A 19,968-nucleotide genomic window follows, 5' to 3' on the forward strand; every position below is an offset into this window, starting at 1 on the left:
AATATCAATGTTTTTATGTCAATAAAAATGATCTTATTCTGTTTGTGATGTTGCCGAATAATGCTGATTTCCGATTAGAGAAGCAGAGCACTACAGTATGAAATATCCCATTCACACTGTTCCGTGGGCTAGCCTACACTGTGTATGCTGTATATGAGAGATTATAAGAGAGATTTGAACTGTACTTCATAACTCTTCATGCTTAGTGATGCCAGCCTTGTAGCCAATCACAGCAGTCTTGGTGCCGAAAGATCGTTGATTAAATCCCTACTGTATTGTAGTGAACCGTTACTTTGAACAATGGAGAGCTGTGAACAACAATTCAAGGTAGGTCCAGGCAATGAGTTTAGAAAACATACAAAAGTATTTATTAGCACCAGAGTAGGCTACTGTATACACAAACTGAGCACGCACGCACGCACACACGCGCACACCAAAGTGGATTATCAAATCACACCCTCACTTTGCCTCAACTATGGGCACTGTTAAGCAGCTAGGGGTGGGGACTGGCCATTAACCCTTTCCAATGGGCTAAGCTGTACTCTAACCAATACAATACTACACTAAAAGACTAATAGTGTTTAACTAAAAGGCTATACAATTTCTATACTAATAAACTTTACAATGTTACACAGAACACTTATCTGTACACTCCACAAGAAGTTCAGCCTCTATATAAGTCCATGATCCCTACAATTCATTAAACACACAGGCAGAGCATCTGGACCTCACAATGACACCTCACCAAGGAGTCCCTCTATTATCAGTCCATTCCTGTTGTCTTGCAGTCCATTCAGGTGTGCTTAATTACAGTAGGTGTCCAGACAGCTGCGCCCAATTAGGCTAAGTGGACATGGCAGGTAAATACCCTCCATGACAGTATCTATTACTGAGCAGATACTCACGATAACATGTCTGGTTTGTACTGCAGCAGTGTTTACAGGCTCACTTAAAGGACAATGCTCGTTTTTGACAACCTGGACCTTATTTACGACATATTATAAGACGTTTGACTCACCGAGATCACTTTGGTGTAGTTCGGAGGCCTGTAGAAGAAATGTAAAATCCAGCGCGAGCCAGTATATCCATGTAATGGCGGTGATCGGGGCAACGAGAATGCAGCTTCTAAAAATCTATTTTCTGCCGCGAAACGGTTGTTTTCATCAATCTGTCTTCATGAATCGCTAGTTGTGCTTACATAGAGAGCATAGGCCTGTTGTGGTATTTCCCATGCCTCTGTAATATGATCTTTAGAAACGTTGTTAGACACGAAATAGCTTCCTCACTTGCTCCAGCACGCATGCGCACAGCGTGCTGGAGCAACGATTGCGCGCTGTGCACATTAGTGCTGGAGCAAGTGAGGAAGCTATTTCGTTTCGAAAGACATTTCTAAAGATCATGGCATGTGAAAACCACAACAGTTATGCTCTATGTAACTACTACCCCAGTACTACTGACCCCATAACTACCACCCCAGTAGGTACTGACCCCCATAACTACCACCCCAGTACCTACTGACCCCATAACTACAACCCCAGTACCTACTGACCCCATAAATACCACCCCAGTACTACTCACTACATAACTACCATCCCAGTTCCACTGACCGCATAACTACCACCCCACCCCAGTACCTACTACTGGAGTCAGTAGTACTGGGGTGGTAGTTATGGGGTCAGTAGTACTGCGGTGGTAGTTTTGGGGTGGTAGTTATGGAGTCAGTAGTACTGAGGTGGCAGTTTTGGGGCAGTTTTGGGGTCAGTAGGTACTGAGGTAGTAGTTATGGGGTCAGTAGTACTGGGGTGGTAGTTTTGGGGTGGTAGTTATGGGGTCAGTAGTACTGCGGTGGTAGTTATGGGGTAAGTAGGTACTGGGGTGGTTGTTATGGGGTCAGTAGTACTGGGGTGGTAGTTATGGTGTCAGTAGTACTGTGGTGGTAGTTATGGCGTCAGTAGTAGTGGGGTGGTAATTATGGGGTAGTTATGGAGTCAGTAGTACTGGGGTGGTAGTTATGGGGTCACTAGTACTGGGATGGTAGTTATGGGGTCAGTAGGTACTGGGGTGGTTGTTATGGGGTCAGTAGTACTGGGGTGGTAGTTATGGCGTCAGTAGTACTGGGGTGGTAGTTATGGGGTCAGTAGTACTGGGGTGGTAGTTATGGGGTCAGTAGTACTGGGGTGGTAGATCTGGGATGGTAGTTATGGAGTCAGTTGTACTGGGGTGGCAGTTATGGGGTCAGTAGTACTGCGGTGGTAGTTATGGAGTCAGTAGTACAGGGGTGGTCGTTTTGGGGTCAGGTACTGGAGTGGTAGTTGTGCGGTCTGTATTACTGGGATGGTAGTTATGGGGTCAGTAGTAGTGGGGTGGTAGTTATGGGGTCAGTAGTACTGGGATGGTAGTTATGGGGTCAGTAGGTACTGGGGTGGTTTTTATGGGGTCAGTAGTACTGGGGTGGTAGTTATGGGGTCAGTAGTACTGGGGTGGTAGTTATGGGGTCAGTAGTTCTGGTATTGTGTCCGGTAACAGAGCACATTCTGCCCAACCTTCCACCTCTGCACGCTCTCTGAGAGTGCGGTGAAAGACGCGCATCGGAAATCAATCAACAATCAGTGCACCTGAGGGTGATGAGCTCCGAGGTCTACAAGGGAATCCAGACAATTAATCGTCGGCAGATTGTGCTCTCGGGTACCATGAACCCTGGACCCTTAGTACCTTACCCTCGCTTCAAGCCTGCTACAGCCAAGCTCCCTGTGCCCCCCTGGACCTCCCTGGACCCCCCCGGTTCTTTCCCCTCAGACTCCCTGGCTCCCGGTTTTGATCCAGGCTTCCCTATCGGTTGCCCCCTTGCTCTCTGGAACCGTACCTCGCCCACACACACACCTACAACACTTCTGTCATATCCATTACGCACCACACCCAGCTGCACTCAGACAAATAGAATGTTACACATCCCACATACAAGGTTCTAGGCTTACCACACAGATCCCTTACTTGCCCTCTTTGTTATAATAAGTTCTTGCCTACGGGCTATACCTTTTCACATCTCTGAGCCATAACAACTGAAATACTACCCCAGCGAGTACCTACCACCCCAGCCAGTACCCATACCATGGCTACCACTCCAGTTACCATCCCTTATGTTACGGCTCGCCTGTCCTCGCCTCCACCTCCGTCTCCCTCCTCACCCACTACGCACTCATCTGCGTGCCGCCGCGGACCTGGTGCTCCAGTTCCCCGGAGTTTCCCCCGACTTCCGGCCGCTCCCGTTCCCCGTCTCCTGCCGACTCTACAGCCTGCACCCCTCCACCTCCAACCATCTACAGCTCTCTCCAGCACAATTTTTTATTTTTATTTACTGGCAGTGTTTGTGACACCTATTGTTTATCCCCTTATTTTTGTAGAAACCTTTTGTGGCTCCCCTCCTTGATTCTATTAAATCGCCCCTCCGGGCTTGAACTGTCCATCTGACTCCTCCATTGCTGTGCGCCTGAGTCTTACTCTTCACACCTAACACCTTCAATTTCTATCATATTTGTTTTTATAAAATGCTGTTGTCAATCGACCTGAGTTCTTTTAAAATGTTGAATGGGTAATCTACTGTATAGAGTAAAACTACATCTCTGTGAAGAACTTTTCAGGCTTACTCATAGCAAAACTATCCTCAACTCAATCCTGGTCAGTTAACCTCTTCATTTCGATATTGTATTGTAAAAAGTGATATCAATGGTCTTTTTATGGTAATACAGTAGTAACTCTGGCAATTTTTGCCCCTTGGGGTTCAACTCGGCCATTGAAATTAATGATGGAACAGCATCTTTTGCTGTATGATGGTGAAGTTGATCAGCAGCTAATCACCCATCCAGCAGATGTGCTCACAGGATTGAGCAAGTTTGTCCCACCTAAGGTATTCCAGTGTTTAAATACCATGTTAAATTGTGATTTTTTTCTTGTGTTATTGTGTTAATAGAGTAACAGTATTTGTCAAGTGGCATTACCAAGATATTTTTGCTTTAAGGTTGCCCCGGAGGACCTAGGACTTGAAATAAGTTAAAGCTGCACTATGGAATTTTTTTACCGCTAGATGCCAGTAAGAGTACTTGTTTACAAACAAAAGTCTCACAGCGTATAACATAGAGGTTTAAGGCACGGGAGCGGAGCAAAGGTAAGTCTGTAATTTGACAACACAGGCAGAAATGCTGGAGTAACAACAGATGTGGCAACCGGTAGGTCATTGAAGTAAGACGCTATTAGGACAATATGGCTCACTGAAACAATCTGATATCAGGTTAATTTGTTTTAGTAAGTAAGTAAGTAAGTAAGTTTTATTTATATAGCGCCTTTCACAGCACGAATGCACAAAGCGCTTTACAATACAAATAACACATAAAAAAGGAAGAAAGAGCGACATACAAAATGCAATACATACAAAATACAAGGCAATTACGACATACAAAATACATTACAAGGCAGTTACAAAATACAGTACAAGGCAGTTACAGTTACCAGAGGAGGGGAGGGAGGAGGGAATTACCATACAGGCAGCCAGCCTCGACAAGCAGCCATACAATTGGCGCGGCCAATAACCTGACAGCACTGTACTGTAATGAGAGAAGGGGGGGGGGTGCGAGAGGAGGGGATGGAGTGCGGGAGGGCTGGGGAGGGGGTGGGTGCATGTGATGTGGTTTGTGTGTGTGTGTTTCTGAGTCCGTGAGTTCAGTCCATGTGTGTGTGTGTGTGTGTGTATGCCTGAAGGCCTCTGGCTGAGGACTCGGACGGAATGTCTTAGCGATAACAGCAGGTTGCTATGGAGACGTCCTCGATCAGCCTCAAGAACAAAAGTCAACAGGAGTCCATGGGGAGGGAAAGGAGAAGGGGGGGGGTGCAGCGCCTCTTTAGCCTGTGAATCTAGATGTTTGGGTTAGGGAGATGAACAACAGATCCAATGGTCATTCCTCTCTGTAACGCTTCTCTTTATCGAGCCTGGTCCTCAGCTCTGCCACGTCGCCTTGCATAGCCATGAGTTTCTCCAACAGGGTATCAATCTAACGGTTCAGTTCAGAAATCACCACAGGTAGATTACTCACTGCTCTGTCCAGCTCCGTTAGCATGACGTGCACCCTTTGGGCTAGAGTGGCTGCCGTCTTCCCAATTCTTCGATAGACCAGGGCAATGCTCAGTCCGAGGAGCAGATGTCCTGTTATCATTAAGGCAAATATGTAAATGTCTTCAATGTCCTCTATGGAAAGGGGCGCAAGGCACAGAACCTGCCACTTGTCCCACGCGTCCCTGGAGTAGCCCGCGGCAAAGGTCCCGTCAGAACCTGCCACTTGTCTCACTGACCCACTGATTTTGACAATATGAGTAAAACTACTTATTGCAGCTTTAAGGTAAGGGTAAAGGGGTGCATGGAGCCTGAGGTGTTTCATCTTACTTGATTAAAATAATAATCTTCTCTAGCTATATAGGGTGTTGTTTTTGTTACAGGTTCAATGATCACGCTGGTATTGGAAAGAAAGGCATCAATGAACTATGCACACTCAGCATGCAGCTACATACTGCGTGAATCCATGACATACAACTACTCTCAGCTCTCAGGCATACTGTAACTAATCAACATATAAAACTGAGTTGCTTGATATCATTACATCTCCCTTTCTTTAACGAAACGTAAACAATTTACTTTTAACATGATAAGTAAACATGTAGTGCATTTATAGATGCCTAGCTAACAACATACATCATTTCAGCCTGTGAATGTGCCCATTACTGCTGTAAACTCAATAATACTGTCAAATCAGTACAACACGTTCAACATTCTTTTAAACTATGTGCATTTCCTAGGATCTAATGAGACTACATCACTCTGATTCAACAGTCCATAGTCCATAGTCCATAGTTTGACGTATTTCCGATGCAAACAAGCTATGAGGGTGGGACATGCGTTTAGAGGAATTTGATTGGAACATTGACAAGGGGACGGGTTTTAAGAAATTTAGACAGATTAGATAGAAGGATAGCGTTGATTGACAGGTGGATGTTGTGAGATTATTGGCCTAAAATCGAAGGTACCTGTTGTCGTTTTTTAGTAATTTAACTTTTAATAGTAATTTTTGTGCCATTGAAACTGCTGGTGGAATGTTGAGTATCATTATGTTTTAAGAGGGTGGCAGCTGTTGCTTTGAAAATATTCACACATTTTGTAAACTGCTGGCACTCCTACAGTTTTGAAAGCTCACACACATATTATACATCAAAACGTTCACACAACTGTGCTGATTCGTACAATGTAAGTATCTAAGCTGTGTGACTTATAGTTTTCGCTGAATGACGATTTGTTCGGCAACTGCGCTCCCTATTGAAACGTATGGTGATAATTGCTCTACCACCGTTTTGGTCATACAATGGATGTGGATGGGCACCTTGAAAAATCATTCAAAAAACATGTTAAACTCTCAATTTCAAAGACAAGAAACTCACCGAGGTGTTAGTTGGCGTTCTGACATATAATTCGCCATAAAGTAAGATACGGGTTCATCTGGAAAGGCTTTTTAAAATATTTAGCATAAAACTATTTAGTCGCAGCACATACGTGTGTGTAAACGTCAGCAAACTAGGTAGCCTAGCAACATAAACAATAATAGCTACCGTAAGTAGTTCCGCTTCCTGAATCCCCTCTGCGGATTGATCTACACATCTACAACGGTCGCGTCAATACAAGTCAATGGATTTCATAAAATGATCAATAAAACCCTACAGGATTCATACTTTGCGGCGAATTTGATGTCAGAACACCAACGGACACCAATTACCCCCTCGGTGAGCTTCTGATCTTTGAAATCAAGAGTTTAACATGTTTTTGAATGATTTTTCAAGGTGCCCACCCACATCCATTGTATGACCTAAACGGTGGTAGAGCAATTATCAGACTTTCTCAAAAGTGCTAGTTTTGTCAACGTTTTGATCTGAACCATTGTATATGATCATAAGTAACCTTAAAACAGGGCTAAACATGCATTTTCCCTTTACTACTCCTTTAAAGGTACACACACTTTGTATGAATTTGTGTGTGTGTGTGTGTGTGAATTTGTGTGTGTGACGACCATGCTCACCATTCAAACTAATGGCGCTCCACTCTAGCTTTTGAGCTGCTAATTCTGAATTTATACCTGTATATCTTATATGTGAACTGTGTGTGTGTGTGTGTGTTTTCTCTCAGGACTATGTGACCTGTGCTTTGGGGATCCATTTTGTGGGTTATGCGCTAATCTGCTTCGGCATCACCAACTCTCTCTGTTGCTACCTGTTTGGTCGACTGTCGCAGTACACAGGCAGAGTGACCCTCTTCTCTTTAGGTAGGAGGAGCACAGATACAGCACAGAGGAGACGGGTTTGGAGATTTAGAGTAAAGCACTAATTCTCATATCTTGGCTCTATTTCATTCTAGATACCTGACCCAGTCATCTCCTCTCCTCTACCCTCTTCCCCCTTCCTCTCCTCTCCCCTTCTCTTCTCCTCCAGCTGCGGTGACCAACCTGTCCTGTATCCTGGCTCTGTTGTTCTGGAGGCCTCACCCAGACCAGCTACCAGTCTTCTTTGTGTTTCCTGCTCTCTGGGGGCTGGCAGACTCTGTGTGGCTGACACAATTAAACGGTGAGAGACTGACTGCACACCTAGCTTACTCCTGCCCCACCAGCAGGAGTAAGTAAGTAAAAAACTAACAAACATGGTTTTCACAAGTACAAATTCAAACTACAGAGCTGAGTTGTTCTGCACAGGCCTGTTTACACTAACAGTGAGACAAAGTTGGACTGCACAGGGTTACACACTACAACCACACTAATGCTAGTTTCTTGTTGTTCCATAGAGAACACATTGCTGGCACATTTCAGTTGGGTGAACCTGTATGGCACTTGAAAGGAAACTTCTATCATCAATAATGTCCTAGCATCTCAGTAACATAACAGCTCAGTAACATAGGCCTAACTCGTGTATTGGCATATTGGGATTATGGTTCGGGTTAGGGTCAGGTTATCCATTCATCCATCCATCTTCATCCGCTTATCCGGGGTCGGGTCGCGGAGGCAGCAGCTCCAGCAGGGGGCCCCAGACATCCCTTTCCCTAGCATCATCAACCAGCTCTGCCTGGGGAATCTTTAGCCGCTCACAGGCCAGTGCGGAGATGTAATCCCGCCACCTGGTCCTGGCTCTACCCCGTGGCCTCCTTCCAGCCGGACACGCCTGGAACATCTCCCTAGGGAGGCACCCAGGAGGCATCCTCACTAGATGCCCGAACCACCTCAACTGGCTCCTTTCGATGCAAAGGAGCAGCGGCTCTACTCCGAGTCTCTCCCGGATGACTGAACTTCTCACCCGATCTCTCAGGGAGACCCCAGCCACCCTCTGGAGAAAACTAATTTCGGCCGCTTGTATCCGTGATCTCGTTCTTTCGGTCATGACCCATCGTTCATGACCATAGGTGAGGGTGGGGACGAAGATAGACCGGTAGATCGAGAGCTTTGCCTTTTGGCTCAGCTCTCTTTTCGTCACAACAGTGCGGTAAAGCGACTGCAGAACCGCACCAGCTGCTCCGATTCTCCGGCCAAACTCCCTCTCCATGGTTCCCTCACTCATGAACAAGACCCCCAGATACTTGAACTCCTTCACTTGGGGTAAGGACTCATTTCCTACTCGGAGCGGACAGGCCACCGGTTTCCAGGTCAGGTTATCATCACCAGCCAACTAATGGAGATCCAAATAAACAATAAACACACCTACTATATGTATGCACCACTAACCTTTGCAGACAATTACAGTAAAGTCTCAGTTTGTTTCGGGTTAGGGTCAGGTTATAATCGCCACCTCCTATCTCTTCAGCCCTGTATGGAGTTCTTTTCCACGGCCAAAAGGAGGCGGCGTTTGCTAACTACCGGCTGTGGGAGGCGGTGGGGTACGTAATCGCCTTAGCCTGCAGCCACTTCCTGTGTGTGGACGTGAAGCTTTACATCCTCCTCTCTGCCCTGCTGCTCTCTGTGACTCTGTGCTTTTCTGTGGAGTACGGAGAGTTCCGGAACCCTACTCCCAGTGCAGAGCACACCACAGACACCACACAGGAGAAGGTGGCGGGGGAGTTCAGTAATCAGGTGGAGTTAGAATTAAAATGATTTAGATATGTTTCTGGCTGTGTTATGTTTGGGTGTGCATTATATGTTGACTTTCTTTACTAGTATTAGAAGCATAGATATAATTTTAATATCAATGTTTTTATATGTCAATAAAAATTATCTGATTCTGTTTGTGATTGAATAATACTGATTTCTGATTAGAGAAGCAAAGCACTAAAGTATGAAATATCCCATTCACACTGTTCAGTGGGCTAGCCTACTACTGTGTATGCTGTATGTGATAGATTTGAACTGTACTTCATAACTCTTCATGCTTAGTGATGCCAGCATTGTAGCCAATCACAGGCTATCTTGGTGCCGAAAGGTCGTTGATTAAATCCCTAATTTATTGTAATGAACCATTAGAGGAGACCGGGATGGTACTGTAGTAACACAGGGAGAGTTGTAACGCTGTCAGTTTGACCAATCAGAAAGGACATGTGGTGATGTCACCAATATAGTACACTCCCCTTTCAGCATTGCCTTCACAGGAGAAGCAGCGTGGCCCTCGTTAAGAACATTGTGGTTTTTATGCCCAAAAAAACAATTTTCAGGTATTAAAGTAAATATTTTCATCTGTTGTTTTTTGTCTTGTGTTCATTATGTTGTAGATACAATGATTTCCCTTAGACATGCCAAATTAGTAGTTAAATGCATCACATTCTTGCTAGCTACCAACCATCATGCTAAAAACGGTTAGCCTAGTAATGGATGTCAGGGTGGGGAGAGTTGTAACAGTGCATGAAAAATGTTGCAACCATCGCCGTATGATGACTCTTTTTTTATTTTGCTCCTTTTTCCAGCATGCCCAGGCAATGGAGGCGTAAGACAGACAGGGGTGTTCCAGCAGACATTCTCAAAAAGTCAGGCAGGGGGCATCTGTGAGATCAGTCGCCAAGGCCTATTCCATCTGCCATGCCACCTTGTACAGATATTGTAAGGCCGCACAGAAGCTCAGAGAAGATGGTAACAGTGAGGAGCCTCATGTAGGCTATCGTAGTAGTCTGAAGGTCTTCAGTGAGGAACAGGAGGAACTCTTGACTGACTATTTGCAGGAAGCAGCTGACATGTTCTATGGCTTAACTTCCAGAGAGGTAACAATGACATGAGAATAACAGTTTTTCTGCAGCCGTTGTTGTGGCTTGTTTATTAGACTAGATTAGGACAATGAAATGCAGTTAGCATTTAACAAGAAGTGCAAAAAGTAGTAAAGTACAGTGTATTCTAGACAGACAATATACAGAATAGACAGTAATGTACGTATATATAATGGACGTATATATAATAATCTGAAAATATTGTTACAAATGTGAAATGCGGATCATGCATCAATAGTGAAATTATGGGGTCATACATTATTCATTGTAGATAACATATACTTTTGACTTGTTTTTAGGTCAAGAAGTTTGCCTAAGAGTTGGCTGTAAACACCCCAAGTCATGGGATGAGAATTCCATGGCAGGACCTGACTGGTTTTCAGGCTTCATGAAACGCCACACAAATCTGTCCATCAGGACTGCACAGCCAACTAGCTTGGCTCGCGCCACCAGCTTTAATCGTCCAAATGTGGAGAGATTCTTCAAAAAGCTGGGCGATGTGATAGAGAAGAACAGGATTGAGGGAAAGTATATATGGAATGTAAATAAGACAGGCATCACAACTGTCCAGACAACTGACCGTGTCATTGCATGCCGTGGTGTAAAGCAAGTAGGTGACATCACCTCTAGAATGACATCAGGAGAGAGAGGTGCCCTGGTAACAGTGAATTATGCTGTGAATGCTCAAGGAAATGTCATTCCTCCACTCTTTTTCTTCCCACGTAAACGATTCAAGGACCACTTCCTGCGTGATGGACCACCTGGCAGTGTTGGGTGTGGTAATGGATGCAGGAAGAGGATTTCCTCAGTTTTTTGAAACACTTCACCAAGCACACAAAGGTCAGTCCTGAGAAGAAGTTCCTACTGTTGTTGGACAATCAAAGTTCTCATGTTTCAGTGCAAGCAGTTGACTACTGAAAAGAAAATGGCATAGTGCTCCTTACGTTGCCACCCCACACTTCTCACAAGTGGTGAGATATGGATCCCCCTGGGTCCGAAATAAAGAATTAAATTGAATTGAATCACAAGCTCCAACCCCTAGACCGTAGTGTCTATGGTCCATTCAAGAAGATGGTCAACACAGTCAGTGATGCATGGATGAGAATGAATCCTGCCAAAACAATGATCATCTATGACATCCCAGACCTGGTCAGAACTGCCTTCCCCCAGGCTGTAACCCCAAGCAGCATTCAAGATGGTTTCAGATGAACATGCATCTGTCTTTTTAATCCAGACATCTTCCAAGAGTGTGACTATGCGCCATCACAGGTCACAGATCGCCCTGAGCCATCCAGGCCAAGCTTCTACCTCAGCCATCCAGCCAGACAAGCTTCCACCTAAGCCATCCAGCCAGACCAAGCTTCCACCTAAGCCATCCAACCAGACCAAACCTCCACCTCAGTCAGTCAGCCAGCCAGACCAAGCCTCCACCTGAGTCAGCCAGCCAGCCGGGCCAAGCTTCCACCTCAGTCAGCCAGCCAGCCAGGCCAAGCCTCCACCTCAGCCCAAGCCTGAGTTGCTCAGCCCATCTGCTCTCCGTCCATTCCCCAAAGCAGGACCTGCCAGGACTCCCAGTGGGAAAAGAAAGAAGGTTCAATCAGAGATCCTGACAGATACACCTGTGAAACAGGCACGTGAAGAGGAAGAAAATAAGAGGAGCACTGGAAAAGGTGTAAAAAGGAGAATAAACCTGTTACCTGCAAAGGGGAAAAATAAGAAAAAGCCAACAAGCAAAAAGCCCAAGCCCAATGACAAAGAGGATTCTGACACCTCAGATGACGAGAATGTCTGCATTGTGGGCATGGAACACTTTTTAAACTCAAGGCCAAAAGAAGTGTGGGTCAAGTGTGTCTATTGAAGTTCTGGGCCCACAAAGACTGCATCCCAGGGAGTGGCGTCTATATTTTCCACCACTGTCTGTCTGATTGAACCCCAATGTCTTAAGCATATAGGAATTCAGCGCACACACATACGCACACAGGCATGCATACACACACAGACAAACACGCAGACACACACACACATACACATCTGTGTAAAAATTGCATCTGATCTTGGATACAATCCTAGTTCAACATTTTGTTCAGTCGTGGTTCAACTGTTTGTTACATTTGTATTAATCTTAATATTAGTAAATGTAAACTTTCCATCTAAATTTACATTTTGACATTTAAAAACTTACATAATAATTCTTAATAAGAATTTCTGTGTTTTTTGTCACCAAATTAATTGTTACAAATACTAACAGATTTATTTTTACAGCTGTATTATTTTAGGGCTACTTTAGTAAAGTTTTTTGAATGAATTGAATAGTGTGGATCTTATTAAATCACAATACTTCACTGTTACATCTGTCCCCGGGTAGTGTTACAACTCCCCCCAGGGGTAGGTTGTAACATGGTAACTCTTTGTATTTGAAATTAACTCACATAATCAGTGATTGTGTAGTACAAGTCCAACTGAGTTGTATTTGTAGCAGACCAATATGGGTACCATGTATTAAAGCAATACATAGCGTTTTCTCCGGTTATCTTGGAACTGCGCCCCCACAGACTCTGCGAGTAAGTGCACTGTCGTACTGTCGTAAAGTTATCAGATTGTCTTTTTCTTTTTCTGGCCTCCTCCGTGATGTTTTGCTTCGGTTTTCTCACTTCCGCCATGATATCAATGAGCTAAAAAACGCATGATATCCATAGACGCCGGAATAGTTAGCTACTACTGTGTTGTTTACGCACAACGTTGCGCATGCGCACTTCGACTGAATGCTGCGTCCCGGGGGCGCGAGTTTTAAAAGGTAATAAATGTCAATGTATTATCTTTCTGAGTAGACTGTTTGGACGATTTAGCTTACTTAAATCTAATTGGAGAATTAGCACCAGACATGTTTGTAAAGGTCCAAATATCGCGATGTATTGCTTTAAAGTTTAAGAGATCTAGCATGAACAACCACTGATCTACTGATGCTCAAACAAAAAGTGTTACTACCATCTCCGGTCTCCCCTACTTTGAACAATGGAGAGCTGCAAAGAATTCAAGGTAGGTCCAGGCAATCAGTTTTGAAAATATACAAAAGTATTTATTAGCACCAGAGTATACACACACACACACACACACACACACACAAACACCCGCCAAAGTGGATTATCAAATCACATCCTCACTTTGCCTCAACTATGGGCATTGTTGAGCAGCTAGGGGTGGGGACTGGCCATTAATCAATCAATCAATCAATCAAATCTTTATTTGTATAGCGCTTTTTATACCCAGGGGCAACACAATGCGCTTTACAGAGAACAAGGGAGGTGGGCATACGACCCACCTCTACATATTCCAGAGGGAAGCAAAAAAACAGTAATCACCCGGGGGCCAGATAAGTGAGCTGTAAAAATTCTTCCCTGACCCCTCTCAACAAGGCGATCGAGCAAGCTCCTGGAGTATGTTTGTCTACCGGCTAAGAACATTTATAAAGCAATACATTACATTAAATTACATTTCAGAGTAAGAGAGGCTAAAAAAGCATCGTAGGAGAGATATGGCAAATACTGGTGTGTGTTTGCTATGGCCCAGGCCTAAAGCCGGAAGTGGGCTGGTGTATGTCTGTGTGTACGTGTGTGTGTTAACTAAATGCTACGACATCTACAGCAAACACAGGGGTATCTATCGGACTCCGGTAGGTCTGCTGGTGACAGTGGGGCATCCACTGGACCTGGTTAGAAGATAGGAGGGAGAGAGAGAGGCACTAGGGAGAGGGAAGGCAGAACAGGGTTAGTAGCACACAGAGCCATAAAAGCAACACAGATATTAAAACAGGCAATATATTTGTCTAACGGCTAAGAACATTTATAGAGCAATAAATTACATTAAATTAAATTTTCAGAGCAAGAAAGGCTAAGAGCATCAGGTCCAGGCCTAAGCCGGATGTGGACTGATGTGTGTCTGTGTGTACGTGTGTGTGTGTGTTAACTAAATACTACGACATCCACAGCTGACACGGGGGTATCTATCGGACTCAGGGTGGTCTGCGGGCGACAGTGGGGCATCCACTGGACCTGGTTAGAAGGTAGGAGGGAGAGAGAGAGGCACTAGGGGAGGATTAACCCTTGCTAATAGGCTAAGCTGTACTCTAACCAATACAATACTACACTAAAAGACTAATACAGTGTTTAAGGCTAAGTGCTATACTAATAAGCATTACAATGCTACACAGAACACGCATCTGAACATTCCACAAGAACTTCAGCCTCTATATAAGTCCATGATCCCTACAAGTTATTAAACACACAGGCAGAGCATCTGGACCTCACAATGACACCTCACCAAGGAGTTCCTCTTTTATCAGTCCATTCCTGTTGTCTTGCAGTCCATTCAGGTGTGCTTAATTACCGTAGGTGTCCAGACAGGTGCACCCAAGCTAAGTGGACGTGGCAGGTAAACACCCTCCATGGAAGTATCTATTACTGAGCAGATACTCACGATAACACGTCTGTGGTTTGTACTGCAGCAGTGTTTGCAGACTCACAGAAGACTCATCCTACCATTATAAAGACGACTTTGAAAAGATTTCTCACATCTAAAGACAATGTGTTGATATTTTAGTCACAGACTATATAAGATTTTGCAAAGACTGGGATCTTTCAGGGTCACTATTTGCAAGACTAGATTCCTTTGAGATTATTAGCCTACCCATCCTGCACATGCTGGAAATTTGTTGAACTGTTCCCATATAGAATAATACAATGATGCAAGGAGCATCAACATCCGTATTTATTAAACTTAACACAGCACGACAAAATAGTGTAAACAGTGCAGTACAAATACAATGCAACCTAAATAAAATGTGGTGTTTCCATTATTTTTTTCAGTAGGCTATCAGGGTAGGTCTACACCTACTGGACTGCAAAAATCAGCTACCTGTTCCAGATACACAAAACAAATGTCACAATAGAACTCTAGAAATCTTCAAACACACCTGTTATAATGTCATATTTTTGAATGTAAAATGCATTTCTTTTTAACATTAGCCTACATCTCCTCGAAGCAGTTGCATGCAATTTGGCTTCTGCGGAACTTGAGGTGGATGTGTGGTGGTATAGGGTCGTGGTAGGCTACTGCACGTTTTCGCATCCAATCGGGAAACCATCATTTATTTGACTGATGACGTTCTTCTCATTCCAGCTGCAGCATAGGCAAGCCTTTACCTAATCAGAAATAGCCTAGGCCTCCTACATAGTGTGTATTTATTAAACATTTTTGCCCAGGATTAACAGTTTTGAGCGGAGAGGTGCACCGTGCAGCAGTAGCCCGGTAAACGACCACTTCTATTCCAACCATCTACATATCATCCACGGATCATGATATAATGTTATGCGCACGGCGCAGTGGGTCTCGACCCATTCTAACTATTAATACATCCATGGTCTCGACCCATTCTAACTATTAATACATCCATGGTCTCGACCCATTCTAACTATTAATACATCCATGGTCTCGACCCATTCTAACTATTAATACATCCATGGTCTCGACCCATTCTAACTATTAATACATCCATGGTCTCGACCCATTCTAACTATTAATACATCCATGGTCTCGACCCATTCTAACTCGTGGAGCGCACGCAGTGGGTCTCCATAGTAACGCACTGTACAGCCTTGGATCTAGAACACGTCACCGACCTGGAGCTCTCAGGTTGACATCCTGTCCGCGGTCGGGCTGGAGAAACGAGGACTGCACTCCTCACGGCAGGTGGGCAATGGTCATCTATTCTACACGTTATATAAAGTAAGTATAGGCTACTGCCTAGTAGCCTATATTTATATTATTTTAGATTCCAAGAGGATCATATTTGTAAGGTTTAATATGGTCATTTTCCTATGGACATGCCAGATTTGACGAATTGATATAGCAACTAGCTAAATCAGACAATTTCGTAGGCTGTTAAAGATTTCTAATTATTTACAGACTTAATTGAGCTTTACATGTGAATGGATGAGTTGTTTTGTTTTTAAAGTTTTACAGTAGGCTTAATGCAATGACCAGGCAGCAAATTCAGATGAAGTGGACTGATATATAATCCACCTTATGTTGTTGTTAATTGAGAAGAACCTATAGCAACAGATCTTAGCTCACTCTCAAAGCTATGAACAATGACTGTTGTCGCCTCGCATCTCGTTTTATATAAGGAACCTGCCCGTAGGTATCTGTGGCATGACAGGCCCTCCGCCCCTGGTGTTCCGGATGCACGAGGGCGCCCCTGAGCTGGTGCGGAAGGTGCTGCTCGAGCGCGGCTGGGAGGAGTACAACCGGCAGGAGCAGGACGACGGGGACTGGAACCTCTACTGGCGTGCCTCCACCTTCCGCTCCTCCGACTACGACAAGCTCCTCCCCTGGCAGCGCCTCAACCATTACCCCAAAACCGTGGGCATCACCCGCAAGGACTGCCTGGCGCGCAACCTGAGGCGAATGAGGGGTGCGTTCGGCTCGACGCTCTACGACTTCAGCCCCACGGCGTTCATCCTCCCCAATGACTTCACGCGTTTCCTGGCTGAGTATACCAAACGCCGCCTGGCCAGAGGAGGAGGAGCCAAGAGCTACTGGATTTGTAAGCCGGTAGATCTGTCCAGAGGCAGAGGCATCTTCATCTTCAAGGACATCAAGGACCTGGTGTACGACTCGTCTGTCATCGTGCAGAGGTACATCAGCAACCCTCTGCTCATCTCCGGCTACAAGTTTGACCTGCGCATCTACGTGTGCGTGAAGAGCTTCAAGCCCCTCACCGTCTACATGCACCAGGAGGGCCTAGTGCGCTTCGCCACGGAGAAGTACGACCTGTCGTCTCTGGACAACCTCTACTCCCACCTCACCAACACCAGCATCAACAAGTTTGGCCCCTCCTACACCATGGACAAGGAGCGGGTGGGCCAGGGCTGCAAGTGGACCATGAGCAAATTCAGATGTTTCCTCCATAGCCAGGGCGTCGACGAAACGCTTCTCTGGCTGAGGATCAACAGCATGGTCACCCTCACCCTGCTCACCATCGCCCCCTCTGTCCCCCCCAGCGCCAACTGCGTGGAGCTGTTCGGTTTCGACGTGCTGATCGACGACCGCCTCAAGCCCTGGCTCCTGGAGGTAAACTACAGCCCCGCCCTCTCCCTGGACTGCCAGGCCGACTTGACTGTGAAAAAGGCACTGATCAACGACATGATAGACCTGATGGACTACCAATCGGCGGACGGCCTCAGGCTGAGTGGCGGCTGCAGACAGAAGTACAGACGCCCCTGCTACCTGGGCAGCCAATCGCAGCCCGCTCCAGATCTTCTTCTCCCTAATTCTGTCTGCCAGAACCAATCAGGGAAGAGGAGCTACAGCCAGTCCAGCCTACAGGCTGCGCTAGCCGAGCAGAGGAGGAGATACCTGCCCTCCTTCCAGCGGAATCGGACCCGCTCCCCCCGCTGCTGTGTAAGAGGCACCGCCGGCCTGAACCCGACACCCCGACCACGCCCCGATCCCATCTCCGCTGCGCCTGGAAACAGGAGGACTCTTCCTTCCCTGACATGCATCATGACGGACGAGCAGGTCGCAACACGTGTGTCTGAGGTTACATACGTGTCCGAGGACAGGGATGCACCCCATAGCGCCTCACGGCACGCTGCGCCGCCGCGACACCGCGCCGCGCCGCCGTCTTCATCATCCTCCTCATCGTCGTCGTTGTCCTCCTTGCCGGCCTGTAGGCTGCCTGCTATTCTCTCTCAGAGGCGGCTGTCGTTCAGGAGCCTGCTGGCCGACCGGGGGCGGGGTCGGGACAGGTGCGTGGCTCCGCCCCCTCGGCGCGTGGGAGATTTCATCCTGACCTTCCCCTTCAACCAGGCCACGCTCGGCGCCTCACGGGACGGCCCCGATGTCAGGGTGGCCGTGCAGGAGGTCACCAGGCTGGCCGGTCAGCTGACCGCCACGCGCTGCGGCCAGGTGGAGAAGAGGAAGGAGAGGGAAGGGGAGGGGCTAGGGGGATGTGGTGGAAAGGAAGACGTTTTTGAGTCTCTGCTGTGGGGGCCCAAGAACCCACCCCTGCTCAGTGAATGCTGCTATTCCCAATGATGGAACCTGTGCTGAAAAACCGCCTAACTGTAATCCTGGGAGTAAATATATAAACTACATTGTGAGATACAAGATAATACGTGGAAATACATTATTCATAGAGAAGTGAGGAGCAATACAAATGGGTAATTTTACATCAGGGGGACTGAGGTTACTCCTGAGTGTGTGTGTGTGACAGAGAGAGAGAGAGGGAGAGAGAATGTTGTGGTGACCTCATGAATAATCTGTCAGCCTTTGCACCTTTAGATTCCTGATGGCCCATAGAGGTCATTTAAAGGTTAAACCCTGGACCCAGACCTCCGTAAGCCAATAATGTTATGAACAATACAAAAAACAATTGACTTAATATATGCAGTATAAATATGTTTTGATGATTATAATTTATTACTAACTGCACAATGTTTTCTGTAAACATTTTTAGTACGATTTTTAAGCATATACTGTATGGACATTGGAACTCATACAGTCATTGAAAAGTTAGAAAGCATGCAGAACAATGCTACCGTTTGACACAATCGATCACAAACATAGCAGCTTGATAATCAACATTCTTTATCTCCTGTCAATGATGACGGCTCCGTCTCTGTCCTTGATGCGGATGCGTCCCGAGGAGAACTTGGTCTCCTGGCGCCCGTTAACATAGACGGTCTTGACTGTGCCGTCGGGGTACTCTCTCCTCTTGTACTGGGAGGTGTGGACCTCTCTTTGGCCATTGGCGAACTCCACCGTCTTCTCTCCTCTGCAGAGACACCGGGAGGGGAGGGAAGAAAGAGATGCATGACGGTCAGAGTCATTTACAAACATGGACGACCAAACCTGGCAACCCAAATCAAGAACACCTGACATGACCAGGCTAGAAGAATGAATGCAGCAGCAGCTGAAAGTATTCTGTTGTGTACAGAATGCCTCTTTAGCATGTTATCCTGGAGGTGCCTGAGGCGTTTCAGTAGGATCTCTTACTGTGAGATCTTGACCAGTGTGCCGTCAGGGAAGATGCTCTCCTCTCGTCCGTCGGGGTGTAGGTACTTGATGGTCTGGTCGGGGAACACGATCTCCCTCCTCCCGTCGGGGTGGTGCTTCTCTGGGGAGTGTGGATCATGGGACACTGTCACCTGACATCCAGACCTGGGTCCGAATACTATTCGGAAATAATTTCATTGACTTTTCTGTGCTCGATTGTTCTTGTCTGGCAAAACCAACGAAAACCATAACCCCACCAAACCCAAAACGCACGTGACACTTGCTAAAGTATTTGTAAAGGGTTGTTTATGTAGCAATAGGGCTCGGTATTGGTAAGGACCTCAACGATACGATACGTATCACGAAACATAGGTCATGATACAATTGTATCATGATACCTGTACATTGCCATATGATACAATACATATTGCGATACACTGCGATACTCTACATAGTTTACTGAAAATGTAAAAATACAACTGAAAACACAACTCCATCCCCGCTCCCTGGAACCTGGATCCTGAGGGTGTAGGGATCGATGATTGAATTTGATCCTTAATTTTATATATCTATATTTATTCCCCGTCATATTCTGTATATTTTCCTTGCAAAAAATTATATATATCGATACAGTATTGTGGAATAAATATCGCAAT

General features: G+C 45.8%; 3 protein-coding genes across 3 annotated transcripts in view; all 3 read left to right on the plus strand.

The window, feature by feature from the left end:
• Positions 1 to 19,968, plus strand: part of trim67 (tripartite motif containing 67) — a gene marked incomplete at both ends in the record, with an annotated part of 298,614 nt that overhangs the window by 86,227 nt on the left and 192,419 nt on the right. The window lies entirely within an intron of this gene.
• LOC311321981 (protein unc-93 homolog A-like) lies at positions 301 to 9,161 on the plus strand (the record flags this gene model as incomplete). The annotated part of the gene is made up of 4 exons (XM_084453994.1): positions 301 to 327; positions 7,217 to 7,352; positions 7,519 to 7,650; positions 8,875 to 9,161. 4 exons carry the CDS (start codon positions 301 to 303, stop codon positions 9,159 to 9,161), a joined length of 582 nt encoding a protein of 193 aa, XP_084310120.1.
• Positions 16,466 to 18,352, plus strand: ttll2 (tubulin tyrosine ligase-like family, member 2; the record flags this gene model as incomplete). Its single annotated transcript, XM_084453995.1, has 1 exon — positions 16,466 to 18,352. One exon carries the CDS (start codon positions 16,466 to 16,468, stop codon positions 18,350 to 18,352), a length of 1,887 nt encoding a protein of 628 aa, XP_084310121.1.

This window comes from Borostomias antarcticus (genome assembly GCF_949987555.1).
Source record: "Borostomias antarcticus genome assembly, chromosome: 19".
NCBI classification, from domain to species: domain Eukaryota; kingdom Metazoa; phylum Chordata; class Actinopteri; order Stomiiformes; family Stomiidae; genus Borostomias; species Borostomias antarcticus.